Source organism: Notechis scutatus, chromosome 7 (genome assembly GCF_049901735.1).
Source record: "Notechis scutatus isolate UNSWTSFEM ecotype Mainland chromosome 7, rNotScu1.2, whole genome shotgun sequence".
Taxonomy (NCBI): Eukaryota; Metazoa; Chordata; class Lepidosauria; order Squamata; family Elapidae; genus Notechis; species Notechis scutatus.
In genome coordinates, this window is record NC_142015.1 from 17,229,128 (window position 1) to 17,250,080 (window position 20,953).

The 20,953-nt window shown below is 40.2% G+C and overlaps 1 protein-coding gene across 4 annotated transcripts in view; it reads right to left on the minus strand.

Annotated features, from left to right (window-relative positions):
- KIRREL3 (kirre like nephrin family adhesion molecule 3) overlaps positions 1-20,953 on the minus strand; it is a 726,740-nt gene that overhangs the window by 63,774 nt on the left and 642,013 nt on the right. For all 4 annotated transcript variants that reach the window (XM_087970026.1, XM_087970028.1, XM_087970027.1 and 1 more), the window contains exons 8-10: positions 15,382-15,530; positions 14,835-14,962; positions 8,079-8,205 (exon numbers count right to left, since the gene is read on the minus strand). In XM_087970026.1, the coding sequence (XP_087826152.1) occupies positions 8,079-8,205; positions 14,835-14,962; positions 15,382-15,530 (404 nt within the window). The remainder of the gene's footprint in view (positions 1-8,078; positions 8,206-14,834; positions 14,963-15,381; positions 15,531-20,953) is intronic.

Genomic DNA, 20,953 nt, shown 5'->3' on the forward strand with positions numbered 1-20,953 from the left:
TAAATTATTACAAAGTTTAGGGGCAGCAAAAGGGATTGGCTTAACTTAACTCGCACTTCCTTCCAGAATTTGGAAGGCAACCTTGTTTATTACACAAATCACAATCACCTCCCTCCAACTTTCCTATCCTCCATTCTGCTTTCTGACTTCTTTCTCACACAAATCTTCGCTTTGTCCCAACTAACCAAGGGCAGAGACTCAGACATAAAGACCAATGAAGACCATGAAATAGTCTTAAGTCTTTTTTTTTTTTTTTTTTAAAAAGATAGTTCTCCTGGGATTAACACACCTCTGTTTCAAATATTTTCTTCCAAGCAGGCTTGATATCCTGAGGAATTAAATGAAGATCTCACATTCACCCAATGTTAATTTGAGATACAATCTCTATATTCACTTCAGCCTCCAGTTTCTTTGTACAATTATAAACTGAATTCAAAAGGAGTGCACAATCTTGTGCTAATACCATTTTATATTGCGTTGGCAAAGCCACACAATAGTCCAGTTTTGGTCACCATGATACCAAAAAAGGTGTTGAGACTCTGGAATGAGTGCAGAGAAGAGCAACAAAGATGATTAGGAGACTGGAGGCTAAAACATAGGATGAATGATGGCAGGAACTGGGCATGGATGGTCTAATGAAGAGAAGGACGAGGGATGACATGATAGCAATCTTCCAAAATTTGAGGGGCTGTCACAGAGAAAGTGTGGGTGGGTGTGGAGTCAACTTATTCCCCCAACTGCCTGATGGCAGGAGAAAAAGTAATGGATGGAAGTTCATCAAAGAAAGATTTAACTTAGAACTAAGGAGAAATTTCCTGAAATTGAAAACAATTAATCAGTGGAATGGTTTACCTCCAGAAGTGCTCCATCACTGGAGGTGTTTAAGAAAAGACAGGACAGACATTTGTCCAGAACTGCATAGGGCCTCCTGCTTGAGCAGAGGGCTGGACTAGAAGACCTCCAAGATCCCTGCCAATTCTGTTATTCTGTATTCTATTCTATAGCTAGTTTTATTGCCCTATTAGTATGCAGTATTTACATCCAAAGGGGACAAAGGCATTCCTCTGCAAAGAGCTGTCAAAAGATCCTGTGAGATCCCCCACCAATGAGAAAGTTCAATCATCTTTACTAGTTTCACATGGAATGCCTGCCAATGACATGCTTAAAGTTGGTGTCATGCCCCTGGTGGAGACTGGCTCTGAGGGAGAGGAGGAACAGCCGGCAGGGAGTGGAATTGTGGCTCCGGAGGTTGTGGAGGAGGCTGGGGAACGGGAAGAGGCCGGCTGAGCAGTCAGAGGAGGACCCAGGCCCATCCCCTATCCATCCTAGGGTACGCAGGGAGGAGAGGATAAGGGAGAGATGTGGTCTACTGGGGAGGAGAGAACCTTGATCCTCTTCAAGGGATGCAGGTGTGACAACTGAATAAGAGTTTGGACCTGCGTACTGGCGAACACTGGAAACAAAGCATGTTTTATTTTGGTCTGAAGTTATCTTGGTTGGCGTCCTTCCAACAGACTGTGCCTTGTTATCTCCTTGAAGTTGGTAATTACTTATCCATTGTGGAAATTCCTTCATTGTAGTTTGTTTTGTTTTTTTTATTTCACCTCTATCTGCTCATTAAATTCAGACTGTATTGCTTTCTTTTGAAGACTACTTATGAGTATTATTGAATAGTGGGGCCAAATTGGAGGCATTAAAGGACATTTATTTACGTCTTGGATTTTGTTACGTTTGTGTTACACTCTGGGTCATCAGAGTTGGGTGGAACTTACTACCGAGTTATTAACCCTAATAACGTTAACCTGGCTGAGTTAGGGGGCTCACCTTCATTGAAACTGCTGTTTGTTTTCATTTTGCAGCCCATCCCATTAAGGTGGCACAGGTGAAGAAGAAGTAAAAGGAAAGGCAACAGGTAGGTAGAATCAGTGCAAGAGCGAAACATCTTGCCTTTACGAGGATGATAAGGAAACATGGCCCCGGGGTGTTAATTCTTGTAAAAAAAAGGAACAGCTCAGCAATGTGCTCGGAGGGAGAAAATAGACTTTTTGGAATTCAGGAACGGGCGTCTCATACCCCAGTGGGCAGAATCAACTTGTGAAAGCTGCCAATCTCTTTGTCACCTGGCATTTGGTACATGAGCATTAGGCCATCTCCAGGCAGCTAAAGCCTTCAGACAGTGTTGCCATGGATATAAATGGTGGCACGATTGGTTGCCGTTATTTTTAGGACTTTGCTGCCAATTTATTTGTAGAGCCCAGGAGCAGGAAAGGAGGAAAAAAAAAAACTACCTCACAAAACAAACCTAAAAAAAGAGTGGCAGATTTGTGACTTCAGGGCCTTTCTGAAATCAAATGAAGGCCAAAAAGTAACCCTGCGGGGAAAGGCATAAATGAATGATATTATTTCTTTTTAAGCCGTTGCTTGTGTTTTTGGGAGAAACATTCCTTTTATTCAATAACTTTTTTATTCAGACAAGAATCTGTCCCAGTTAAATGCAATAAAGGATGCAGTTGGTGGTGGTTCTGCTCAGTTTCTTATCATGCATGCATTCACACGGCAAGTGTGTGTTCAGGGTTTTGTTATTTCTTTTGCACAACAGGCATTTTGATGTGTGGTTGCCGTGGAAATTTCAGCTGCTGGGGGTTTTCAATGATCAAGTGTATTGTATAGCACAGGCACCTAAAGATTTCAAACAGTTTAAACTTTTTTTCTTTTTTAAATTGAGGTAATTTAGTGCCCTGAAAACCAGCAATATTTCATATTTGTGTTTCCACTCCAACAAGTCTCATTGTTGATCCTATAACTTTTTTTTTAAAAAAAGTACCAGGCTGATAACCCAAGACACACTAGAGGTCAATTAAAACAATAATAATAATTGTGCAATCATTTTGTCTCATCCACAATTTTTTTTTTAAAAAAATATCCAGTTAGGGATAAATTGAATGTTGATTTTTTTTTCATCTTCTAAATGTTCCAGCCTTAATTCTCCTTTATCCCATATCTGTATGTGTTTGGTAATGCCATGTGCATGTATGTGTGTGTGTGTGTTTGTATAAGCATTTATATTATGATTTGTGTGCACTTTGCTATCAGTGTTTATTAACATAATGAATGTTCCATTATTTTCTCTAATATGCACACTCCTTTGGGTGAAGTTTTTAAATTGTTTAGACTTCAGGTCCTGATTGAAAAACAGGATTTAATCCCAATCACATCAATAATGTTAGAGAAGGGCAGATTTTAAAAGGTGAGTTTTAAACATGTAGACTGGTTTGAACATGTGAAATGAAGGAAGCCTACAGTAATACAGTATAACTTGCTGTTGAATTTATCTGTACCCAATAGACACAATTGGCTTTCACTTGTTGCCTACCTGTATTTTACTGCCACTAGTTTATGTTTTCCCTATCATAAAAGACATTTATTAAGGAGGGGTAGACAGTTGGTTCCTATTTATTTATTTACTAGATTTTTTTATTGCACCTTTATTACTTTATAAGTAACTCAAGGTGGTGAACATACATAATAGTCCTTTCTCCTTCTCTTTTTCCACACAATAACAACCCTATGAAGTTGGTTGGGCTAAGAAACAATGGCTGGCACAAAGTCACCCAGCTGGCTTTCATGCCTAAGGCGGGACTCCAACTCACAATCTCCTGGTTTCTAAGGCAGCACCTTAATCACTAGACAAACTGACTCTCTGATACCCAGAATGCTGGACTGCTTTCATGGTATAGAATTATGAATGAAATCTAGGCAGTTTTCCTACTGCTTTATGCAAAATGTTCCATATGTTCTAATAAGCATAATAGGTAAAGGTTCCTCTCGCACATATGTACTAGTCATTTCCGGCTCTAGGGGGCGTTATTCATCTCCGTTACAAAGGCGAAGAGGCAGCGCTGTCCAAAGATGTCTCCATGGTCATGTGGCTGGCATGACTAAACACCAAAGGTGCACGGAACGCTGTTGCCTTCCCACCAAAGGGGTCCCTATTTTTCTACTTGCATTTTTACATGCTTTCAAATTGCTAGGTTGGCAGAAGCTGGGACAAGTAACGAGAGCTCACTCCGTTACTCGGTGCTAGGGATTCAAAACGCTGAACTGCCGACCTTTCTGATCGACATGCTCAGCGTCTTCACCACTGAGCCACCACATCCTAATAAGGAAAATAGGGAAACACTAATTTGCCATTGAAAGTCTTCTCAATCTCTGGAATTTCTCTTTTTGAGAGTTTAGAAGCCAAGGGATAGTGAATGAGTTGGCAAGCTTAGCGTAGCATGTTAATTCCTCTTCTCCTACCTCAAATGGAGGGCTTTACACATAAGAGGAGAAGAGCTGCACAGAGTTTTAATTTCCTCGTTCCCTGCCTATGCTGCACATCTAAGAGACAATATGTTCTTATCACACAACTGTCTTGCTTGAAATGGGGATGCTGGAGTCGGGATGTTTAGGATAAAAGGACATGCCATGAACTGTCTTGGCAAGATGTTGTACAGCGAGGTATTCAATTAACTAAGTCTCCAATGTCAATCAATATAGACAAAAGACTAACAGCCCTTCATGTATCTGGAGCTCTGGTCTGAGTTATGAGCCCCTGATCCCAAAATAAAAAGAAAAAACAATACTCCAGAGTAGAACACAAAATCTGCACCTTTTCCCTGAGCTGAAGAAGTTTCCGCTTACTGTAAATGGATTTTACATGCTTTGAATAAAGCCAGAAATGTTTGTAGATAAACAGATATTATTTCTGCTTTTTCGATTCTTGCTTCTGTACTGCTGGGGCAATTCTCAATTTTTCTTCCTTCTGTGCATTAACTTGGAATATTTGTGGAGGTTTCCTTTGTTAACATCACTGTCTAATGTGTGGAATATAAACAGGAGAAGAATTATCAGTGGAAAAGGTGCTTGGCAGCAAATTGATTGCATTCCAGCTATCCTTCCTGGCAATAGACATTTATCCTTATTATTACATCTGGGCAGCACACAATAATATCTTTCTTACTGGCAAATATCAAGGGTCTCCCCTCCCGCCTCCTGCACTGTTTATCTGGATTGACAGAAGCTTGCATCAAAATGGATTTCTTATAAGATGTCAAGATTTGTTTTATTTCCATCTGGGGGAAAGATTTTCTTACACATAAAGGCAATGGGCAATCCTAATTGATGGGGATAAAGGAGAAGGATTAAAGGCCCTTTGTTGTTTGCCGAAAGGAGGTGGAGAAGAAAAGAAACAACATTTTGGAATTGAAGTTTCTTCTTGAGCTGGCCATGGTGGACAGGAATTAAATTGTGGATCCTAATGGCTTCATCAACTGACCTATGAGGACTTGATGGTATCTGGGGTTCTTTTAAACAGTATATACAAGCCGTATTCAGAATTCAGTATTTCATATGGTCTTAAGATTTAAGGGTGAGTTTCAAGACTGCTGGACATAAGCTATGTGAAGTTTGGCCCATATGAGTTTTTCGCCCCCTTGATATATGTCAAGTTTAGCACCAATAATTTTTTGACTGATATGATGGATTGCATTCAAAGCATGGGCCTAGTCACTAAGAGAAGCCATCTCTTCATCCTTTAAAGGAAGGATGGACAACCAGATGTTTTGCAGCTATCTCCAGCATCCAACCCCATGCTTGAAGTCTTCAAAGTGTGCCTTCCATTATGCTGCTTAATTTTGCTAGCATAAAATTTGGGGCAAGTCTTAGACTAGCCTTAATATAGGTTGAAAATGGAAACTTGCCAAAAAGCTAAAATTCCTCCCCCCCAGCAAAAACCTGCTGAAAAATTCCGATCCTTTCCATGTGAATCATTGGTTAAACAAAAACTTGGCCCATCACAATGGTTTCTTAAATAGCAAACATGACCCCAAGTAGCATAACTTGGTTGCATCCATGCAGCTGGAAGCATCCTGGTTCCAGTGATGGGATTCAAATTTTTTTACTACCAGTTCTGTGGGTGTGGCTTGGTGAGCGTGGCAGGGGAAGGATACTGCAAAATACCCATTCCCTGTCCACCCCACTAACCTGCTTTCCAGCTCCATTCTCCTGTGCAGGGCAACAAAAGAAGACCCAACCAATCAGCTGGGACTCAGGAGGCAGAGAATAGATGGGGGTGGGGCCAGTCAGAGGTGGGATTTGCCGGTTCTCCGAACTACTCAAAATTTCCGCTACCGGTTCTCCAGAACTGGTCAGAACCTGTTGAATACCACCTTTGCCTAGTTCTATCATTTTTGAGGCACCTTTATTTATGAAAATAAAGGTGCGGAGAAAACTGCATTAGGGAAATGTTGCATTATGGAAACATTGCAGTAAAATACTCTTCTTGGGTGAAACGTGCAAAAAACTAGGTAGTCCGTATATATTCTTGAAAGCATTTCTTCCAAGGTTTCTACCAAGTTGCACACTTGGAAGAACAGTCCACCAAAATACACATGGGGTTTTATCAGGATTGAGCCAACTGAAACCAACAGATGGCTAGAAAAATATACAATTGAGCCTAACCAAAATAGAAAAGTTATATTTGTACTCAGTTGTGTGATTCCCACCTAACCTTGCACTGCTTATTTGTAGTGACTTCTCCCCTTCTGGTCTCTTTCTTGTCCACTTAAGACACACTGGCAGCCTCTTTGGAACCAATTTTCATCCTAGGTGACCTTGTGACACTACATTAGTGACCTTGCACTACAAAAATGTTAACTTAGCAATGCGGTCTAATAAACTACTGATAGGTAATAATGAAGGTCAAGGGGCTATTTCCCCCTACTACTTCTCTTTGCTCTCTTCTTTCTCCTCATTTTTGGGAGACGGGAGGAGGCTATTGAAGCACCTAGGTAGTTCTGAAAATAGAAGAACACCAGAGGAGATAATTCTGTGCTTATTCAACCCCTTATCACTTTAGTCTGTGCTGAATTATTCCCAAATGATCAAGTAGGTTGCTTTAAAAACAATGCTTTCATAATTTACTTCCTTTTTGTTCAAGGGTGGAGAAAGGAGAGGTCTGATTGTGGTGGAAGCAAGGGTGTGGGGAAAGGAGCAAGTTCTTTGTTTTCATCAAATGTATCACTTTGTTTTCTACAAGCTATTTAAATTATAATTAAACTGCAGCAACCAACAGGGAAAACAAGGTAAGCCCTGAGATAAGAGATGGAGCGGGAAGCAAAGGGATTTATTTATTTGTTTGTTTTTATGGATGGCCTAGCTAAAGTTTCTACGATGCCTCCTTTCAGCCAGCTCTGCATTCAAAGTTAAATGCAATCCAGACCAGCCAATGAATTTTGATGGGGGTTTCTTAATGGAAGGTAATATACAAGCCTTGGAAGAAAAAGAAAAAAAAAGTGGGGGGGGGGGAAGTAACATTATATTTTGTCTCCCCACTCCAAAGTTAAGCAGTCCTCTTTCCTCAAATTCAATGGCATAAAAATCCAGAGTAGCACAGGGGGAGAATCAGGAGCTGTGGGGTTTTCTATCACTTTCATATCCTTTACCTCAACCTCCTGGCTAAGTCAATTTATGGCCTGAGATAAAACAACATGTTTTCCCAGAATCAGTAAGGCCATAAATATAAGTCCAAAAGACATTGGGGCAAATTTGAGGCCCAAGGCCAAATGTGTCCCCCAATCTCCACTTTTTGGAACAGTCCCAAAAATTTCCCTTGATTTGTAATTTGGAATATGAGAATTAATATACTCATCGGATTAATGATATTCACAGTATCAAATCAAACTTAATTCATAATAGCTCTGAGTTTTAACCCTGGCTCCAGCTGTTGAAGTGTGGCAGTGACTTCCTGTGGACAATCTCAGTGAAGGCCTTGGCCTTTGAATGTTGTGTATCTTTTGCCATGAGGAAGTAAAGGTTTAGTTCAACAACCATACCTTGAATTGGGAAAATGACTATCCAGAGCAGGTGTAGGCTACTCTGGCAACTTTACAACATGTGGACCTCAACTTCCAGAATTCCCGAGCCAACTGTGGCTGGCTCAGGAATTCTGGGAGTTGAGGTCCACAGCTCATAAAGTTGCTATGATTGCCCACCCTTGTTCCAGAGGAATGACAGTGAGGACAATAAACGGTAAGTACCATTGACGGTTAGAGACACCTCTCGCTCTCCTGCACCTACACGTGGAACCACAGCACGGCACACATACTTCCCCGCATCTTCTTGGTGCACGTTTTTCAACGTTAGCGTGTTCTCATTGCTCAGGACCTGAAAAAGAAGAGAGTTTGTTCTAGGAGACAGATCTGAAACCAAGAAGGCAAGAATGCCAACTCAGTGTTCAGGCGCTGTGCTAAGTCAGAGTTTGTTTTAAACATAATGTATCGGGCACGCGTCACCCAATGCCAGAAACTATGGCTTACAAATCACAAGCAGTTCATGGGCATTCATTCATATCCTGATATGGTTCAACAAGCAAGCAGATGAACCCCACTGTGTCCTAGCCAAGCATGGGAACCAACCACCAAGTCTTCAGTTCAGCCAGTTAGGCGATATCTGTGCTAACAAAGGCACCTGAATTTGAGCTTTTGGCATGGAAAAATAGTCCTTCATTTTCAGTTATCTTCCTATCTCAGTTTGCCATCTGTTGCCTGGTATGGGTCTTATCCTGGCTATGTCTTCACTGTATTACCTGGCTCCATTCTACTTTGCCCCATCTGTTTCTACCTCTTTCCAGTTTCTCTAGCCATCCAGACAGCTGCATCCAACCTCTGTTAGCAGCATCCCAATGCTGATCATAAGCATCATTCTGCAGAAAGCTGGTAAGCCATTTAATGGCTTGAAATAACCAAGGCTTTATATACAGGTAGCCCTCGACTTACAACCGTTCATTTAGTGATCGTTCAAAGTTACAACATCACTGAAAAAAGTGACTTATCACCGTTTTTCACACTTTTCACAACTGTTGCAGCATCCCCATGGTCATGTGATCAAAATTTGGATGCTTGGCAACTGACTCGTATTTATGACAGTCGCAGTGTCCTGGGATCATGTGATCATTTTTGCAACTTTCTGTTGTGGTTCGCCGGCAACAGGTGCAGACGGCTGAGGTCTTGAAGAGCGAGGACTCAGATGAGGGCCCTGCGTGTGATGCAGGGATGGGGCCAGGACCATCAGGGAGTGGAGTGCTGCCTTTGGAGATGGTGGAGGCTGACAGCAGTGATGAAGAGGTCCCCGAGGAGCCTGTGCCCAGTGTGCGTGCGCACAGGGCTGCTCAAAGGAAAGAGCAGCTGCAGAAGCACGGGCGACTTGGGAGTAAGGCTGCAAGGTAATGGGCCCTCCCTTAAGCAGTAAAAGCCAGCTGAGAAACTGGAGTTCTTTGTAGGAAGCAAAGAAGTTTGTGCACCCAAGCCTTGTGGACGTTCGGAGTATCTTGCCCATCCTCTCATGCCAGAGATATTTAATTTTTTGCAACTTCTGGACAAGTTTGGATCTTATTAGGACTTCTTCATGGAATTGTCCAAATATTCTAATGCCTCCTTCTTCTTTCCCCAATAAATTGATAAACAAAAAGTAGTGGAACTATAACACCGAACAGCAAATTTAAGTCTAAGAATTCTGGAGCATTATCCTCCTTGATGGGAGAACCCAGCCAGCTTGGGAAAATGAAATAAAGAATTTGTCAGGGAGAAGGAAGCATCTTTGAATCTGTAACAGCAGCCAAAAAAGGCCAATGTAATCCTAAATTGTATTAACAGAGGGATACAATCAAGATCAAGTGAGGTACTAATACTACTCTATAAAGCCTTAGTAAGACCACACCTAGAGTACTGCACCCAGTTTTGGTCACCACACTATAAAAAGGGTGTTGAGACTCTAGAAAAAGTACAGAGAAGAGCAACCAAGATGATGAGGGGACTGGAGACTAAAACATATGAAGAATGGTTACAGGAACTGGGCCTGGCTAATCCAGTGAAGAGAAGGACCAGGGGAGACATGATAGCAGTCTTCCAATATTTGAGGGGCTACCACAGAGAGGAGGGTGTCAAGCTATTCTCCAAAGCACCAGAAGGACAAACAAGGAACAATGGATGGAAACTGATCAAGGAGAGATTCAACCTGAAAATAAGGAGAAACTTTCTGACAGTGAGAACAATCAACCGATGGAACAAGAGTTGCCTTTGGAAGTTGTGGGAGCTTCATCACTGGAGGCTTTCAAGAAGAGATTGGACTGCCATTTGTCAGAAATGGTGTAGGGTCTCCTGCTTGGGCGGGAGGGTTGGACTAGATGACCTATAAGGTCCCTTTCAACTCTGTTAATCTGTAAAAACTGCAAATTGTATTCCCCGCTATTTTGTCAGATGGAGGCAAGAAGGCCAAATTCCTATAGCTATTGTGTAGATTTCATTTTCAAGGTCTGGACTACATCCTAGCAAATGTCTAAAAATTCTCCAGTATTTTTTTTTTCACATTATATTTCCAGGCAGAGGCATTGCTATTTTGAGGTCACAGCCACCCTATTACAAAAGTATCATGAAAATCAGCTCCGTGTCATATAACTCTGCTCCTGTTTCAGCTGCTTTGGCCCTTCTGGCATCCACACTGCTAGCCATCCTGCCCTATAACCCACACTGGTGCAATCAACCATTTTATTAAAACTTCTTAAATGCTGAAGTAGGGGATTTTTGTACAGCCCAGTCAGCAAAATGTGAATTCCTGTGATATTTGGAAATATGATGAGTCTAAAACAAATATGCCCTTTAAGAGTCAACTTCTTCTAATTGCTTGTGGAAGTTGCAATGGCTAATTTCCTATCTGTACAACTGGAGCTGTCAGGACCGATCTGCAGCTCAAAGAGACAGGCATTAAGTCCTTTTGCCTGGGATCTGCATACTAGGTGGTGGGCTCTCTTCACCTATCTGTACAGAGCAAACTGGAGCATCTGCTGTCTTTCTCTGGTGGAAATTTGGACAGCATCCCTTTGGGCCTGGTTCCTTTTGCCTTCCTGGTATGTGTTTGCTCTGTAAATATAACCCAGCCTGTTTTCTATCTGGCGCCATTGAGTGTCTGATCATAGAGCCAATTCCACTGCACAGATGGGGAGTTTACACTGATATTTAGCAAAACACATAAATGCCTTCAGCAATAGTGAAAGATATTGCAAAGACATCTTATATCAAAACCAGCAAGACGGGGAAAGCATTGCAACCTAAAGCTTGTTTTGCCTTGTTTCTTTTAGATGCTCAGAGTGAAACTCATACAAAGTAATCTGTTCATGAGTGCAGATAGGCCTAGGGCCACCAGTGGTGGCAGCGGCAATGGGAAGCTCAAAGTGAAGGACCATGTGTCCATTTCCACCTTCCATAGGTGCTGACCTAGATGGGTAGAGAAGACGGAGAAGTAATAGGAAAAAGCAGGTGGTGCTTATGAAGAACAGCCAGGGAGGTTGCGAGACCTGGCTGAAGAACTGAAGAATAGCTGTAGCTGTTTCTTCTTCTTCTTTTCTTCTTCTTCTTCTTCTTCTTCTTCTTCTTCTTCTTCTTCTTCTTCTTCTTCTTCTTCTTCTTCTTCTTCTTCTTCTTCTTCTTCTTCTTCTTCTTCTTCTTCTTCTTCTTCTTCTTCTTCTTCTTCTTCTTCTTCTTCTTCTTCTTCTTCTTCTTCTTCTTCTTCTTCTTCTTCTTCTTCTTCTTCTTCTTCTTCTTCTTCTTCTTCTCCTCCTCTCCTTCCTCCTCCTCCTCCTCCTCCTCCTCCTCCTCCTCCTCCTCCTCCTCCTCCTCCTCCTCCTCCTCCTCCTCCTCCTCCTCCTCCTCCTCCTCCCTTCTCTCCATAAAAAGAATCATGTGAAGTGAATGGGGCTGAGAGACAGGGACTGGCCCAAAGTCACACAACTGTTTTTATACCTAAGAGAGGATTGCATTCACAGTTTCCTGGTTTCTAGCCTGGTACATTAGCCACTATTGTGTGGTTCTTCAACTGACTTCTAATCTGATATATCCAAGGCCACTTTAAAGGATGGGCTGGATCAGAAAAGGCAGAGGGGAGAGAATGCACCAAGGGATGCTAATGTTTGTGTGTGGAATAAATGAAAACAAAAACCAATGGCCAGAAATATTTTTGTGGAAATGGAATAGAGACTGCATGTGTTGCGAGGAGGTTTAATATCTGATGTCTTAAGATCAAGAAACAGATAATTGGGAAGATATTTGAGAATCTCTGCTGCTCTTTCAGAGAACCTTTCTGAAACTCTGCAATGGAAGACTGGTTCCTATGTTGAGAATCCAATTAAGGTTGACCTTTAGGTATGTGAGCATTGTGGGAATGGAGGGTGGCTGGTTCCATACAGCAACACGGTATTCAAATCTGTATTATGCGTCTGTGCTGATATATATAATGGGGGTGAGGCTTTTTCAGTGTTCTTGACCAATGGCATCCTTGTTGCAATCATGCATGTGGATAGTATAGGCTTCAAATTGTATATGGGAAAGATTGGGTTGCTAGCCACCATTCTTTTGGACACTGTACATATAGAAGAAGAATTCTGTTGCTCAGAAAGGACATAAGTTTAATCCTGCTGAAGGACGTCTATTAATATGCCAGTTTATTTATAAAAGAAAAATGAAATTTTGGATTCCATCTATTCTTGACTGAAGCTGATAAATATATTCATGTTTTTCCAGCACTTGATTATAGTATAAAATAGCTGCTTCTATGCAGACTGACTCCTTCAAAAGACATTATTTTTAAAGGAATGTAACTGCTCTGTTTTTATGATAGATAGATAGATAGATAGATAGATAGATAGATAGATAGATAGATAGATAGATAGATAGATAGATAGATAGATAGATAGATAAGATAGAAAGAAAGAAAGATAGATAGGATAAGATAGATGATAGATAGATGATAGATAGAATAGATAGAAAGGATAAATAGATAAGATAGATAGATAGATAAGATAGATAGATAAGATAGATGATAGATAAAATAGATGATAGATAAAATAGATGATATATTAGATAGATAGATAGATAGATAGATAGATAGATAGATAGATAGATAGATAGATAGATAAGATAGATGATAGATAAAATAGATGATAGATAAAATAGATAGAAAGAAAAAGAAAGAAAGAAAGAAAGAAAGAAAGAAAGAAAGAAAGAAAGAAAGAAAGAAAGAAAGAAAGAAAGAAAGAAAGAAAGAAAGAAAGAAAGAAAGAAAGAAAGAAAGAAAGAAAGAAAGATACTAAGAGGGATGGATAGATGGATGGAGATAGATAAAAGAAAAACAATAGATGATAGAAAGACAGATGGAGAGACAGAACCACTAAGACATGCAAGACATCTTTGGATTCTGTGGCTGTGAAATGATGACAAGGGCATACATAGTCCTAAGTAGACAAGAAGCTCCAGAGCAAATCTCCACCTTAGCTTGGGCTGCTCACAATGAGTGTACAATGTAGTGATAGTTTACAAAAGCCTCACCTGCCACAAAGAGATTAAATGAGGCTTTGGCCTTTAGTTAACCTGGATGTTGCTCATAATGGGAATCTGTTCAGTTTCTATTAGGGCTATTTTGTGAAGCTGCCCTTTGGAAGCAGAAATGTGCCAAGAGCTGTGAATGCCATGGAAACCTGTCCTTTCCATTTGTATTAAGCCAGTTACATAAATCAACCTTCATGACCTCTGCATAGTCAAACATTTCTGCTTCTCTTAATTTAACTATAAGGACCTTCCAATTCAACTTGGGTGACTATCATTGCCTAGTAGTCTGGCTCAGGGTGATATACCATCCCTTCCTTGGCTTGATTGCTCAAGAAGACTCCTACTAAAGCAGGAAGTTACTGGATGATGTGAGCACAATGACACTGATTTCCTTTCACCCCTTTAGCCATTGAAGAGAAGTAGGCTGTTGTAAGGAGCACAGGGAATGCCCTTGAAGAACAGGAGGAATTGCTGCTACTAAAGCAATGGTCAGATAAGAGGGATTTGAGTCCTGGCCAAGAAAATAACTTGAGAAAACATTTCAGATGAGCCTGTTTCATATGAAGAGAAAGCCAGGGAGGAGGAAGCACACTGAGGTTTGCACAGTTCTCTTTCTGTAGCCATAACAGTAAACACAGTCCTGACTTATCAAGCATTCATGTCTCAGTCTGGTCTACTTTGTAGGGTCAACATGTGTTGAGGAAGTCTCCATAGGTTAGTGGAGAACCCAGGTGGAGCAGAATAGGCTCCTCTATTCCAATCCCAAGGATGACTTTCTTTCCTATAATTCCCTGGGGCTCAGTTTGGAAATCACCCCTGTAGGTCTAGATTCTCCAAAGCACCAGAGGGCAGGACAAGAAAAAAAAAAAAAAGATTGGAAACTAATCAATGAGAGAAGCAACCTGGAATTAAGGAGAAACTTCCTAACAGTGAGGACAATTAGCCAGTGGAACAGCTTCCCACCAGAAATCATGGGTGCTCCATCACTGGAGGTTTTTAAGAGGAGACTAGATAGCCACTTATCTGAAATAGTATAGGTTCTTCTGCTTGAGCATTTGGCTGGACTAGAAGACCTGGACGAGAAGACCTTCCAGTTCTATTCTATTCTGCATTCTAGAGTGTGAAACTTCTCCTTTCCATAGAAAGAGAAATGCTACCAGTAATGAATCAAAACATGCTAGTCTCTGTGGGACTTTCCTTTCCCTTTTTAGATCACAGAAGAGGAGTTGAATATTTTTAAAATATTCTACGTATTAAAAGTCACATGCCTTTTTGAAAAGTTACAGAGAGTTTCGCTGACACAAAAAGTAAGAATAAGAATGTACAAGATGAATGGTAGGCCAGCAAGGCATCAGTCAGCTCTGCAACCTGTCCTCAAACACCTGGCCAATTTTGAGCAGCACCGCCCATCATTCTTACCACACCAGAGCCCCTCTTCATCCAAACGATGGTCAGAGATGGGTTTCCAATCCAGGCACAATTGAATACGGCATCGGATCCAAGATCAACAAGAAGAGACTGTGGTTCCGTCATCATGCGTGGCCCAACTGAAATTAAAAAAAGAAAAATTGTTGCAGGGCAGGACAGCCTCTAAAATTTAAAATAGTCATCACAGCAAATATGAAAAAGAAATAACCCCAAATGAACATTACAGCTTAAGTTTGAATGAATTGTTCTTGCTTTTGTGGCCTAAGGCCTTACCTAAATAAATGTTTATTCCAGATCTTTTGTTAGGGAAAGTATTATTATTAGGATCAATTATCTTTGGCATATGGTTCTCATTTTCTGACTTTGTTATTTTTTTTAAATCAGACTATCTCATTTTTAAAGAAGCAATCAAAAGTGCATCCCCAACAATTGGTCCATGGCCAGATTTTGCCCTGCAACACCCCACCACCACCTCCAACACAAGATGTTAAATGTGTTGAGCAATGTTCTAGTAATTCAGTAGTTAAGCCATACTTACAATAGACATCGACTGTTCTGCTGATGTTGGTACTGCCCAGAGCATTGGTCACCTCACAAGAGATGGGTTCAAAGAAATAGGTGAAGTCAACAATGGTCTCATAAGCATCACTTGATGCTTCCTTTATAATGTGGCCCTTTTTGGCCCACCTGTCGAGTAACAAAAAGAAAATACCAGGGTTGTGTTAAGAAGATGTACATGGAGAAATCAAACTTCAGCTTTACAGAAGAAATAAGGCAGGAGATTAAAAACACAACAGAAGATAAGCAATCGGAGATGATGCTGGATGTTAGATACTGCAGAAGTCTGATGCACATGAATACACTGCAATATGGAACCCATGTAAAATACCAAGTTCCTCGAGTAATTTTCTATGTGTCAACTAAAACATTTGTTTTCAGTGACTTGCAGGGAGAAGGAGAAAACTGCTGGATCAGCCATTCAGTCAATCCTTGCTTTGTTTTAAATTATAGATAAGTGTAAAACCACCAGATCAGCAAAGAAAGGCACCCATGCCATACAAATTATTTATTTCATATTGAAAGTTTATATCCTGGCTTTCTTCCACCGTGGAACAAGATGCAGGGCAACCAGGTGTGATGAGGCCAGTAGCTGCTCAATTTCAGTGAATTCATTGTGTACGATGTCCTGGGAATTTGCTGAGGGAAGCATCCATGATGGCTTTCGTATTCTGTTGGTCTTCTCAAGGCAATTTGTTTTTTTTTATCCATTGATTTAGCAGTAAAACAGTTGTGGATTCTTGATGTATTATTCTCTATTACTAAATGTCTCTGAGTGTATAGCATAGAAGAAGTTTTGTGCATAAAATAGGAAAACCTAGGTTTAAGTCCCAGCAGACCATAAAATTCATTGTGTGATTTGAGGTCAGTTGGTACTTTTTGACTCAGTTTGATTAATTGGGTCATTCCAAGACTTCAGTAAAATAAGGGCACGTGAACAAGAAAATCAACCTTCCTTCTAAAAAAAAGTACAGGAGGGTGACTAAAGGGGGAGATAAATAAGTAGCTGAAAACAAATCAAGTTGTTGGGGAAAAAATCCATGAATCCTTACTCTAGAAACAGGTGGGACAATTCTACATTTTTTTTCTCACAGTGTTCTTTTATTTGGCAACTGAAGATCAAATGACTCATCGGGGACAAAACTATGTGATAAAAGAAAAGTATTTTTCCAACTCTTCATCCTTTCAGACTTGGGATAGGGAGAAAAGAGGTAATACATGACCAGTAAATTGTTCTAAATTTTCTTCTTGGATTGTGGAGTTTGATTGAAGGTTATTTGGGCTCTTTTAGATCCATGGTCCCAACTGTTCAACTCTTTCCAGTTCAATTCAACCATTTTTCTTTCTCCTTCTTCCAAATGTTGCACTTTCAAACATCACCAAAAATGGAAGCTGAAGGCTGAGAAAAGGATGAAGGTCATTGCTTTCTATTCTCTGCAGTTCCAATTCAATGAATGGGAATTCCAAATTATCTTGGGGCCCTAAAGGATTAGGGACTGCACTGAAGTAATACATGTGCACTGGCTTGGTAGAAACCAAAGGTTAACTGGGAAGGAGAAGAAATTGAAGAAGAAAGGAAGGATTTACATTAGCGTGTAATTGATGCAACCAAGCTATTTTAATGGATGGAAGACACCTTTCTAAACATCTTAGAATACACCTGAAGTTTTTGCACTTTGGCTGCACATGAGCAACACTTCTAAGATTCTAATTCTGTGGACATTTTGCCAGGATACATCACCTCTTGCTTGCCTACAGTTGGCTAAATATGTGGATAGTATGGATTTCAAATATGTCCATCGTAGAATATGATGCTAAGCGATCTCCTGGGGTTGAGACCATCTGTAATGCTGATTCCAACTAAGATGTACTAGAAAGTTCATCCATCTCTGCTAACTGAACAAGACTTTCTTTAATTGACTCTTTTTCCCCTCCATTATATACTCTGTTGTTCCTGGCAGTGAAGCAGGCCAACACCAACTGTTTTTTGTTATCTATGAAATATGTGTGTAGGATGTGTAGTCTTTTGGCACATTGCTTAAACACAATCCCTAAAATAAGTTGGAGGAAGCTGTAGCTTAATGCTAGCATGCATGATGTATATGCAAATGCCCATGAAGCTGAATCCCTACTATTTTCCAGTATTTGTCAAAAGGAAGAAAAAATGTGGAAGAAATAAAGATTTTAGTGCTTTGTCTAGACCTGAATCTCTGTGTATTCAACCATGGTTGTGTGTCTGAATAAAAGTGGCACTCCTGTTATTATCCTCATTTTTATAGCTATATCACACAGACTATGCTTGGATTAAAAGAAAGAAATAATTCTAGATATTTTATGGATCTGTCTCTAAAGTGCTAAGCATGAACCATTCTTCAATTTAAATTTTTTCAGAATCATTTAGAAAATTATGTAAAAGAAATCAGCATATTTTCAGAAAGCTACAGCTCCACTGCTGTAAATAGTGCATTTCATAGGATGTTGCGTAAAAAGGGGTTGCAAGTAAACTTGGAGAAAAATGGCATGAGTTATGTAGCACGTAACTCTAAAGGTTGACTCAGCCTTCCATCCTTCTGAGGTGGGTAAAATGAGGACCCATGAGGACCAATGAGATGGTTGGAAGCAAGAGGCTGACTCTGTAAACGCTTAGAGAGGCTGTAAAGCACTATGAAGTGGTATATACATCTAAGTGCTATTGCTGTTGTAGAAAGGCACATCACATATTAACATATTGTTTTTGTTGCTGTTGCATTTAAACATCATTTTGCTTTGCTGATGGAACTGAAATGATCATGAAGCTTAATGTCTATGAAGAGTCTCAGTCATCCAAGTTAAGGTTGTCCTAAAGATTCTTTTCTTTGTTTTGCTTGAAGATGTTTTGCTTTTCATCCAAGAAGAAGTCAGAAGAACAAGCTTCTTGGATGAGAAGGAAAACTTCTTCAAGGAAAAAACAAAGAAAATCCAGTTGCCTTTTGGGAAAAAAAACACTTTTGGGATGATTATGAAGTTTGGAATTTGGGCCCATTCAAATTTGCCTTTTGTTGGATCTTGTATTTTTTTGGTCTCCAATGAGAGAAGATGCTTTGAAGAGGTCTTGGAAGATATAACGTGGTCTTCTTGGCAAGATGGGTGGTAAATGTAATAAACAGATTGCAATCACCTCCATTCCATCCAAGTTTCTGGAAGATGGAGTAACAGAGATTGGGGGAGTGAAGTGAGCTAAGTCAGTTTGCATTGACAGCTGTTAGAGAGAGATGGAAAGGAGTGGGGCTGCATTACTTGAGCACTCCTACTGGAATAATCATTGAATACTTGCAACCCAATGTCAATGGTAGTTTGAAACCTTGCAAATAACAATGAGTCTTCTAAATTTTTTAAAGAAAAACTGCTGACTGGAGTTTTGGCCAAAATGTCCATCATCCTAAGCCTGTTTCAAATAGCCCGCATCTTTTCCCATCACGAAACATACAAGATTACCAAAGCCATTGGATTTGATTATCATGGGAGAGAGCAGAAGGATTTGAAGGAGGAGGAAGAGATTCAGCCTTTATGGAGCAGAGGGGCTTCTTTAAATCCCCTTTGTCAGGTGTGAAAAATCAGGACCACACATTAAGCTCCAGTTAACAAGATTTATTGCTCATGCCTATATTTTATTTACATTTATTTGTCAAATGAAAATTGTGCATTTGAACGAGCAAAATGAAAACATTTGAAATGTGATGAGGATGATAGGTACGTTAGTGAACTTACACACACACACACACACACACACACACACACACACACACACACACAGAATCTCTTAGGAAACTCTTAAATATGGGGTGAAATCCACAAAAGTTAAGTCAGAATAAAACTGTGAAAATTAGTAGCTGAGACAACTGAATACACAAGAATCTAGTCAACTAACAGTCAGCACTAAACAGGTGCTAGATAAGAATGAATGGAATTCAAGGGGGACTTGGATCACTTGTAGCAACAGGATGACTCCAGACTGATTTCTCTCTTGACTTCACCCCAGGCTCTGCACTCCTTCTCTTACACCATACCCCATTCTAACAGGCTGGATTAAACTCATAGTGTGGAACTTTGCCTCTCTGCTTTAACCTTGCCTGAGTACAGATGTCATGTAGTACTGTTGGCATTGATAGGAACGTTTCAACTTCCAGAGTCCAAAATCAAGAAGGACCATTATGCAAAGTAGGCCCAACCTGGCTGAAAGAATTCAATCCAGAGTCTTGCCAAGTCATGCATTCAGATTGCATGAAAATCCACTTCTTTCCTCTTGGAATCCTCTCCTCTCTTCCTCCTTCCTCCCTTTTAATCAAAGGGAACATTATCCCTTTAAAAAACAGTTGAAATAGCATCACGCTGGAAAGCCACGCTGGCATCTGAAACACTGCAGTGGGAAAATTGTCTTTGAAGACAAGCTGTCAACTCAGCACTTGAATTAAACTGCTGTTTACCAAACAATAAGCAAACGTGACCTAATGGAACACCATCTGGCACCTTGCCACTTTAAGGATGGGTGTTGGAACTGCTTGGAAAGAGAAAATGTCAGTGTGTGTTAGACTGGATCAAGGGAGCTTGGGGAAAAAATATATTCTGGCAATAGGTAAATCTGCAGGAAAAAAACCCAAATCTAAGTCTCAGAAGCTTGTTACCTTCAAATCAAGGCTTTTCTTTGCTACTGACTTTTTTTTCCTAAAAAAACAACATAGGTTTTTTTCCTGACATTGCAAATAAGATGCACTAGAAGATCCTTTTCTCTTTAGCAAATCCAAGGCAGACACAGACCTACATTCTGCAGTCAGGTGAGAAAGACGAGACTCATTTTTGTGTATGTGCACCACAAATACACAAATGCATTTCCTTCTCATTAGAAAAAAAGAGAGTTGTAAAAGCATGGATCAATAGCAACAATCCCAAATGATGATCTTTATCAGAAATGCAAATATGAACTTATTTAATGCTAAACAGAAGAGCACCAAATTGTTGCATTCTTCTCACATGAAAAAGTGATCACAGGGCGAAGTTATCTTGCAGGATGGCAAAAACAATCCATCTTCCATTTTGTTTACCTCAAAATGCTCAAAAGCAATCTCTCTACAGTACAAACAGTAGCCAGTGAATAAAATGCATCACTCTGGGCTAGGGAAAAAGAAATATGAACACCAGTATCCGTTTGCTAAAACTGAATAAAAATCAAGGCAGATTTAGGAAAGCTCTATGTAAATGAAATATTTATACATGAAACTGAAGAATGAAAAAAAAACATGTACTAAAGAAAGTTGAACACAAGATGTTTTACCTACAGGAAATATTACATTCTCCCTCAATCTGTCTAAAAGAAGATTTCACCAATGCTCCAATGGCCTCTCTGTAAACGGAAGCCCAGACTCTGTCATGCTGGCTGTGGAAATTCTCATCATTTGACAAATAAGAAACACAAAATACAGTAGTTCTCATAAACAATACAAGATGAATGCATGGTGTATGAGAAGGGGCTGTGCTCTGGTACCTTTTGTTTTGATCTTCAGACATGGGTTCTGTGG